The following is a 10000-nucleotide window of genomic DNA, read 5'->3' as shown; positions in this document are numbered from 1 at the left end:
CATATAGCAAACATATAACACACACCTTACTTCAGTTCACATACCCAAACATGCATACACACACGCACACACACACACACACACACACACGCACGCACGCACGCACGCACGCACGCACGCACGCACGCACGCACGCACGCACGCACGCACGCACGCACACACACACACACACACACACACACACACACACACACACACACACACACACACACACACACACACACACACACACACACACGGAGTCCTGGGTGATTGCCCTGTGTTAAGAGTCTCTCAGTGCAGTAAAATAAAAAAAATAAAAAAGAAAGGTGAGTTCTCCTTTACACAGCCAATGCAGTACGTGATTCTATTTGTACGGTCGGGAACATTACATTTATAGTTGTAATTATTCAATTCCAAACACTATTGCACAATTACAAGTCATGAAAGATTGTTATGAAAGCACTACAAATTAATAATCAATTAGTTCCATGCCTGCTCTGCTGTTAATGAAGAGAATGATGGATTTTTCACCAATCTCAGTTTTCATGTACCTGCCACGTAATCTCTCAGATCGAAGCAAAGCTCCTGGATATCACTTAATCTCCTGGCTGTTCAGGTCCAATAGTTTTTGGAATAATAATTGTGAATCCAATAGACTGCTGTTCAGAGTGTGTGTGTGTGTGTGTGTGTGTGTGTGTGTGTGTGTGTGTGTGTGTGTGTGTGTGTGTGTGTGTGTGTGTGTGTGTGTGTGTGTGTGTGTGTGTGTGTGTGTCTGTGTCTGTGTCTGTGTGTCTGTGTGTGTGTGTGCGCGCGTGCGCTATGACATCAGTTCTTTGCCTCAACATTGCTAGATCTGCTTCTTTGTAGTTTTAGAAATGAGTAACATTTGTTATGCTTGATGACGTCCAGATATTAACAGTTTCTTGAGGGAATTCTATTTATACGGCCTGTAGAACGCTGAACCAACAGTTTTCATTGCAGAGGGCATTTCAGGATTCTCGGGGTAAAACTAGGACACCTTACCTCCGTATACATAACTAACATCGCATAAACATATGCGCACAAACATACATGTGTATGTGTACAGTATCTGCTTAAGCCAATTTGTCGCATTACATTAAGTGCTGAATGCAACACAAACCATACTAATACACTCATTATGGATGAACACATAAAAGCACACACATGCACATACACACACACACACACGCTCACATGCTCACACGCATGCACACAACCAAACAAACAGTGCTTTAAGCTTTCCTGAATGAGAGAGAAAAAAACCTAATCCTTGCCAAAGTAAATCAAGCCAAAAATAACAGACATCCAAAGCTTCCGATTTGACGTCACACTCACACACACACACACACACACACACACACACACACACACACACACACACACACACACACACACACACACAGACACACACACACAGACACACACACACACACACACACACACACAGACAGACAGACAGACAGACACACACACACACACACACACACACACACACACACACACACACACACACACACACACACACACACACACACACACACACACACACACACACACACACACACACACACACACACACACACACACACTGTGTCTGTTTCTCTTTCTTTCTGTCTGTCTTTCTTTCTTTCTGTCTTTCATTCTTAAATTCATTCACTTTAGTCATTCATTAATTCATTCATTGAAAAGTTTAACAGATTTTAAAGGGAGTAGTTCAACTACGTAGATATGTGCAGTTTAACAACACTGATATTTTGGGATATTTGAGTAAGGTGTCATATAGCTGTCATATCATCAAGGCATGAGGCTGCGGATGACAAAGTAGCAGGTTACTGGCCCTGTCAGCTAAGAATCTGTCAAGGAAAATGGCTGGTGTTAGATTTCTTCTTTTTTTTTTTTACAACTTTGTCGAGCAGGTGAAACTGCGAAGTCAGGTCTCAGACTAAAAAAAGCCAGGAGGTCTGCCAGCCGTGTGAAACGGCTGAGTTACAGGCCAGCACAAATTAAATTACTGATCATATATTACATTACATTATTTAATTACTTTTAGCTGACATAGTTATTCAGGTCCAGAGAACAGTCTCGGAGGCATGTTCAAGGGCACTGTAGCCATGGGTGATGGGCAGAGAACTCAAGGTAGGGCAGCCGTAGCCTAGTGGTTAAGGAAAGGAGCTTTAGATCAGAGGGTTTCAGCTTCGAACCCCACCTCTCCACTCCCTATCTCACTCCATGGCTACAACAAAGTGCCCTTGAGTAAGACACCCAACCCCACACTGCTCCAGGGACTGTTACCAATACCCAGTACTTAAAATAATTATAAGTCACTATGGATAAGACCATCAGAAAAGTGTGATGTAACGAAACAATATATCCTTCCCCATCCACATTCTAACAGAATAACTACCTGATATTTTGACCATATTCGGTAAATTTACATGGGATATTTAATTCCAAATTAACTCCATTAAATTCTGAATAAAACGTCATGTAAACACGTAAAAACATCATGTAAACACTTTCCAAATCGGAACTCCGCCTTAACAACAATTCTGGTCGTTCCACGAATGCTCGTTGGGCACGCGATGACACAAGACCCAGCGATGCACTTCCAAGCAAAAAAATGGTGGATTTTCCGGGCGATTTCTTACATACTGTAGTAGAGTAGTAGAGTAGAGTATTATTTATTAATCCCGGGGGAAATTAAGGTCAATAAATGAACAGGAACATTTTTGTTTAATTTAAAGACCTTACATGACTAAATACTATGGCCCTGGCACGGCGTTATGGGTGGGCCAGGGTGGACCTGGGCCCACCCATTTTGGTCCTGGGTCCGCCCATTTTTTGTCCAGAACCTAAAATCTTTCACTGAAGGAAAATAGTACATTCAATGTATTATATTCTACTAGTGTACGAAAAAAACTGGGAAACTGAAGAGGAAATAAAATTGTTTTTGTTTTATTTTGTTTTGCTTTTGATGCTCCTGACATGAACCATCAATCCGTCCCCGCAGCCTATGGCTAGTTGGCTACTTTCTGCTGTTAGAGGCGCGCTCACCCCGAAACAATTGATACAATGTCATGTAAGATTCTATAGCATAATGCTAGAGCCAGCCAAACATGCACTGAACATGCCAGTCGAGTTGTCCCACGGACATAGATTATGCCTGCCGTCACTGATGACAGAAAATAAAATCACTTAAGTCAATGTCTTTAAAAGCAGTTGCAAACTTAAAACATCAAGGAGTATGCGCATCTGGAGTGGACCAACGAGAAATCATGGAATGGATAGCTGTCGAGACTGGTAGGAAAGCTGATTCCTCATGCCCGCCGCGGCAAATTGTTGTAAAGGAACAATTTACTTTGATTACAAGCTAGGACTGGCCTATGTAGGCTATTGTGAGTTTCTACTGGCTTAATATTCATAGCATGGGAGGGCTATCCTCGTCTGCCAGCAATACTTTTGACCCTCGTCGTGATCACATAGGTGCATGTTTGACATGCTAAGTTGTTGATCTGACTGGTTAGCTTTAAACAGCATCTTAACTATGTTATGTTATTGCCGTTGTGAAGCTGACATTTTAATATTGTCTTCATGGGTTGCATTTTACTGTGGCCATGGATAGGCTATCCCACCACACAAATAGGTTTTCTTCTCTAGAGGACTAAAGCAACGCCATAGTCCATGGCTTAATTGTCGAAACAGAGTTTGGATTTTTCAAGGCTCGCTTGCTAGCAGCCGGCTAAACTATGTCTGGTTATGGAATACTGTGCTGCAACAGTTGTGTGTGTGCATACTATAGGCTATGTGTTTGAGTGGTTCAACGTGTGATTGTGTGCTCTGATCGTCGCATTGTTGCGGTTGAAATGACATCCTCTTGCATGCATAGCCTACATGAGCCGGTTGCTTGGGATATTGCAGGCAGCACCTGACCCATCATAGTGTTGTTTGCAACATGCGCCCCGCCCACCTCTCTTCACGGGAGCCACTCCGCGACCTCCCTCTGTACAAATTAAGCACCGCTCGAAACGTTCTCCTCTCTTCTCTTAGCAGACGTGGGCTCTACTCCCCATGCATTATTTTGTATTTGTGATATCATTCCATTTATCTTTAGTTTCTTCCGCGTTGTTTTTGGAAGTGTCAAGCGGTAATGCGAATTTTAAGAATTAGATATAGGCGCAAGCACTGGAGAAGTGCCGTGTGTCTCACCTGCATTTTCGAGCTCTTAAAACAACTCCCAAACAACTCCAGTGACGTAATTAACACAGTGAGGATCATTGATCATTGTCATCTTCATGCATGTTAGCAAAAGAAATGTGTGGTTTGAGGGCAATACAAACATTTGGTGATGGTGGGACAATGCGACGAGACTGTGAGGGAGGAAATTAATGAATGGGCTACCCTAACCCCGCGGCCGTAAGAATCCGAGAATCTTCACAATGAGGAAACACTGAATTTACGCACATATTCGAGTAAAAATCAGACGTTTTGTTATGAGAACGTGATGTTATAGGTCTAATGAAGTGCCCACCCAAAAATGTTCTGGCCCATCCAAAGCTGATTTTCTGGTGCCGTGCCTGTTATGGCCACCATATATTGGTGTAAAAAATGCAGCACAAACTGATGTAGCACAAAAAGGTTACTCCACATTACCATTTGACCACTCGATTTTCTAAGCTAGCAGGGTAAGCTGACGTTAGCATTTTAAATGATCCAGACCATAGGGCCATGTGCCAAGATTTGACCCAGGCTGATCTAAATTTTGGGGCTGAAAATGATCAGCTGTCCCGGTAGAACACGGACCCATACACGGGTTTAAGGTATGCTAGGCCAAAGGTGCTATGCTAAGGTGACTCAAATGCCTCACACTTAGCTCACATTCTTTAGCCATGTTCTCATCCTTTAGCCAGCCTCAAAACACACCTTGCCCTGATTTCTCTAAAAACGACTGATTTCACTAAAAAATATTCAAGCCTATTGTGCCACCCTTAAACATGAATCAAATTGTAAGTTTTGAGTTTTAATTTTCATGGGGCGTTTGATGCACCTATTGTGGGCGTGATGATGATGATGATGATGGGTGGGACGTACCATTGGCGTACGGCGTCTCGCAGAGGGTGAGGAAGTCCACTATGGGGTAGTCCATCTCCAGCACTGCTGTACTCTTGCCGTGCATCACCGTCAGACATGCCCGCCTGCCCACTGTGTCATACGACAGACCTCCTGATAGGATTATAAAGGGTTCTCTGCAGAAAGACACACACACAGACACATGCACACAAGTGTGCACAGATGCACACACACAAACACAGACGCATGCATGCACATAAGCACATGCACGCACACACGAGCACACACACACACACACGCACACACACGCGCACACACACACGCACGCACACGCATACACACACGTGCGCACACACACACATGCGCACACACACACACATGCGCACACACACACACAGACACACACACACACACACACACACACACACACACACACACACACACACACACACACACACACACACACACACACACACACACACACACAAACAAAGAAAGGAAGAAGATCAGTATCCGTCCATTTGGATGTGTGAGCGTGCATGTGAGTATTTTAGTATTTGAATGTGCCTATGCTCAAATACATGTTCTGTGGCTGCTTGTGTGTCACCATAGAGCCAAAAAGCTCCAACGGCCCCCGCCTCTCCCTGCTACGCGAGCATATTGTCCCTGACAAAACAGACCTCTGGCTGTGTGTGCTGTGTGTGCTGTGTACAAAGGAGAGGCCGACCTCCACACCCCTGGGACTGGACTGGGCAGAGCAGTGCAGTGCAGTGCAGTGTAATGCAGCTCAGTGCTGCTCGTTTAGGGGTGTGAGGAGTGGGGAAGTGAGTCACCCAGAGAGGCTAGTGCAAACTGTCGGAAATGTAGCAGCACGGCCAAGAGAGATGAGACAAACGCACAGCCAGGGAGTAGGAAAGTCATTGAGGTTAAGGCCTTGATACTGGAAGGAGTAGTTATGGACCACCTGCTTCTTCTTTCCATTGTCCCGTGGCCTGTTTCAAACTCCACACTGTGCACTGAGTGTACTGAGGTTGAGTGCACTTTTTTACCCTCAGAGAGTGGGCAATATGTGAGAGTGAAGCATTGTGCCAAATCAGTTTGTCTTGTTACACCTAACGAAAATGGCGGTTACAGTATGTCATCAGAGTTCACCAACTGCCAAAATACAATTCATCATGGAGATCGTTCGTTGTGTCTCCAATACACATGGCGATTGTCTACTGAATCAAAACTGTCCTGTTATTATGGAGAATCAGCAGTTTGACAGATTTGACATTCAACTTCCTAGCAAACATGGCGGCCTTTGAGTGGAAAGCATACTTCACTCCAAACTTGCCTGTTTTAAGGGCATCATCCAGGTGTGTGTGTGTCCGTGTGAGTGTGTCTGTGGCTGTGCATGCATGCATGCGTGTGTTTGTGCGTGCATGCATGTGTGTGTGCGTGTGTGTGTTTGTATGTCAAAACACTCACCCAAGTCGAGTGGTTTTATACTCCACTTTGAGGACGGGTCTACATGGCTCTGGCTTTTTCCCATCCTTGGGTTGCTTTCCTGGAGGACACAAAACACAGATATAACCTATGAGTGTGTTTGCACACAAGGCCAATGAGAAGAAGGGAAAATCCATACAGAATGGGCACAGAAACCGCAGATATACTGTAGAAAGCAATGGGAACACTTTGGTCCTGATATCATTATGGATTCATTTGTACAACGGGTGGTCTAAAAACTCACATCAGCGAGGTTGAAAAAAGTGCCATCCACCTGTGAGTATAAAAGTAAGATGTCTTTCAAAACGGCAGACATGGAGAACATCCACCTTTTCAGCTTTGCAAATTTTCCAGTCATAATGAATTTGATGGTGGTAGAAAGTATCTGTCACAAACCAACATTAGTAAATGGGCAGCATGAATTCAGGAAATAAACTACTAAAAATATTTCACAGTGTACCTTTAAGCTTGGAACTATCCATGGTGCTGAGGTCACTATCTGTATGTGGAGTGGGAGCTCAATGAACTTACATCACATTGTTTGATTTGATATGTTGCAGATGTCCTGATATACCTTCACATACCACCACATGATACTGTAGTTCGGAGGCAAACTGGCTTAACTACTACCCCACACTAGGGCACCTAAAACGCCCCTCAAAAATTAAGTCCCGCTCTGCTCTTGCAGTGTAGATCATAACTTCCAATTGCAATTCTGAATACTAATTTCTAGCAAATTTGATCTGTGTTGATTTATGTGGTACAATAGTAGTGAATGGGCATTTCCGTTTGTTGAGGCTGTTTTGATTTAAAAAAAAAAAGAAAATAGTAAGGACAATGCTTTCCAGCTTTCCAATTCCCAGGGACATCATATACCAAAAGCATGGCTAAAGGATGGGTACATAGGTGTTTGAACATAGCTAAAGGATGATGGGTGCTAAAACATTGCTAAAGAAAGGCTCTAAAATATGCACAAGGGATGTCAAATCTGGGAAAGATGAAGGGAACTGGAGCATTCTTCGAAATTATTCTCTTTACTAGTTTTGAAACAAAACAAAACAGTCTAAAAACACAATTTTCACTGACTTCCGTTCACTGACACTCAAAATTTCAAGCCTATTGTGCCACCCTTTAACATTGATCAAATTTGGTAAAATTGACAAAGAAGTTGAAATAGCGTAAAGCAAAACCTTTGGACCATACAGCTTTGTCACAAGACACATGAGGTGCAATGAAGACCGTTGACAGTCTAAACTCAATTTTAACAAAATATGTACTTAAAGCACAAAGGAAAAAGAATCTGGTGCCACACGGATGTCTATTTTTTGTTATTTATGTATCATGCTGCACGCAAGTAATAATCTAGACGGAGCTGCTGTGTGTGTGCGTTTGTGTGTCCAGAGGCCGGAGGACACTGACGCATGTCGAAACGTTAGTCCTACTGCACTGAAAAATAACAAAAAAAATTGACATCCGTGTGCCACCAGATTCTTTTTCCTTCGTACTTATAATTTAGTCCTGCTCTGGTTGCATGGGATTGTTCATTTAGAAGCGCGGAGTGCGTATCTCCTTTGTTTTACATGTACTTACTGTAAAGCACTTTGCCTCTCAGAAGATACACAGACTGCAATACTAAAATCAAGCAGTAGATGTTTTGACTGGGAACTATCCATGGTGCTGAATTCACTAACAGGAAGTGTCTTGCATTACAATCCTTTGCAATGGTTCGATGTTTATTAGCAGATACTTTCATATGGGCTGGGATATACTGAACTGTCTGGACCTGCTCCTGCATTGATTTCTTTGTTATAAAGTACATTCGAGTCATAGAGACAACATCCGTATTGACATTACAACTACACACACGTGCATGCGCAATCGCTCAAACATATACACATGCACGCACGCACTCGCACACCAGTGACGTGCAGTGAGGGGTATGGTAGGGTAGGCAGTAAATATAGAAAATACATATTTTTTGTGTATTTTTTAGCGCGGGGTCTGGGGGTCCTCCCCCAGAAAAAAATGTATTTCTTAGATGCAATTTCCTGCATTTTAACCAAATCTGGAGAGTCACTATCAGCTAAAAACGTTTATAAAAGACTAAAAACTTTGAACAAATAGTACCCCCTTTCATGCAGATCTGAAATGTAACATGGTGTGTGTGTGTGTGTGTGTGTGTGTGTGTGTGTGTGTGTGTGTGTGTGTGTGTGTGTGTGTGTGTGTGTGTGTGTGTGTGTGTGTGTGTGTGTGTGTGTGTGTGTGTGTGTGTGTGTGTGTGTGTGTGTGTGTGTGTGTGTGTGTGTTTGTGTGTGTGTGTGAGTGTGAGAGAGGCCTTATGCCACAAGGTATGGCTTGGATGGCCTATTCACCTATGCTGATAAGGTCTTTAATGTGCAACAAATTAGTAGGCCTATGTTTCTCTAAATACTGTAAATATAAAGTAGGCTATAATATAAAATGCCATCAGTGCTTAGCCACCACAGCTCTAATAACTAAATAAGTAAATAGGCTAAACTATTAGACATTTGGACATTGTGTCAGTAGACCTTACATCTGAAACAATAAGTGAAAATGCATAATTTCAATTTCTTGAAAAGGCCAGCTAGACTTTTTTTTTGCCAAATTGGCAAATTGGTAGCTCAAGGACCCATAGCCTACTTTGTACACATTTAAGGACCTGTAGGCCTACATTTTACAATAATTTAGAAAGCTACATCACCACAGCATTTTGGCTTTTGGCTTTAGCAGTTGCCTTTGCTCCTCTTCTGTTTATTCTGTTGCAAATGCCAGGGTGTTTTTCATTGATGCAGGGTGGCAGTGTAGCCTACTTTGTTTAGAAGATAAAATGTCTAGTTCACCAACTGTGAATCACACCATAGCATGTGAGGGGAAACGATTTACATTTAGCAATCAACCAACCTAGGTAACAGCTCCTGCTTCATTGACGCATTTTGTGCTGCTAATCAAACACTCACAGACAAGAAGGAAAGTTGGCAAGGGGGCGGGTTGCTTGCGAACTCAACAAACATGAGCCGTGCATTCAGACAGTAAATACTGGTACATCGAGTAAACCAACGAAAACACTTCTGAGACTCATTCTTGTGCGTGATTGTATTCTCAAACACTTTAGCAACGGTTGTGCAAGGTGTTTCAAATCAAGTCAATTTTTGAGTGCGTGAGCACCCATCCCAGTCACTCGAGCGAGCCCCACCGCCCCCACGTTGATCTCGTACACCGTGCACTTCAAAAGAACACAGCTGCACGTCAACTTGCTAACAGACTCCACACACCTCACGCATCGCGTATTAAGTCATCATCATAATAAATTAGGAAAATGAAGTCATGTCGTACGCTCAAAAAACAATCTCGCGTCCATAATAACACACACACAGTCTATTCGTGTCCACAGCACAACCAATCTTCAATGTCAACACCTCCC

The 10000-nt window shown here is 43.1% G+C and overlaps 1 protein-coding gene across 1 annotated transcript in view; it reads right to left on the bottom strand.

Annotated features, from left to right (window-relative positions):
* Nucleotides 1-10000, bottom strand: part of stxbp5a (syntaxin binding protein 5a (tomosyn)) — a 199729-nt gene that overhangs the window by 60023 nt on the left and 129706 nt on the right. The window contains 2 exon segments of the mRNA XM_063223024.1: nucleotides 5092-5246; nucleotides 6541-6619. Of these exon segments, the coding sequence (XP_063079094.1) occupies nucleotides 5092-5246; nucleotides 6541-6619 (234 nt within the window).

This window comes from Engraulis encrasicolus, chromosome 18, assembly GCF_034702125.1.
Source record: "Engraulis encrasicolus isolate BLACKSEA-1 chromosome 18, IST_EnEncr_1.0, whole genome shotgun sequence".
Taxonomy (NCBI): Eukaryota; Metazoa; Chordata; class Actinopteri; order Clupeiformes; family Engraulidae; genus Engraulis; species Engraulis encrasicolus.
This window is presented reverse-complemented; position numbering and strand designations above follow the sequence as displayed.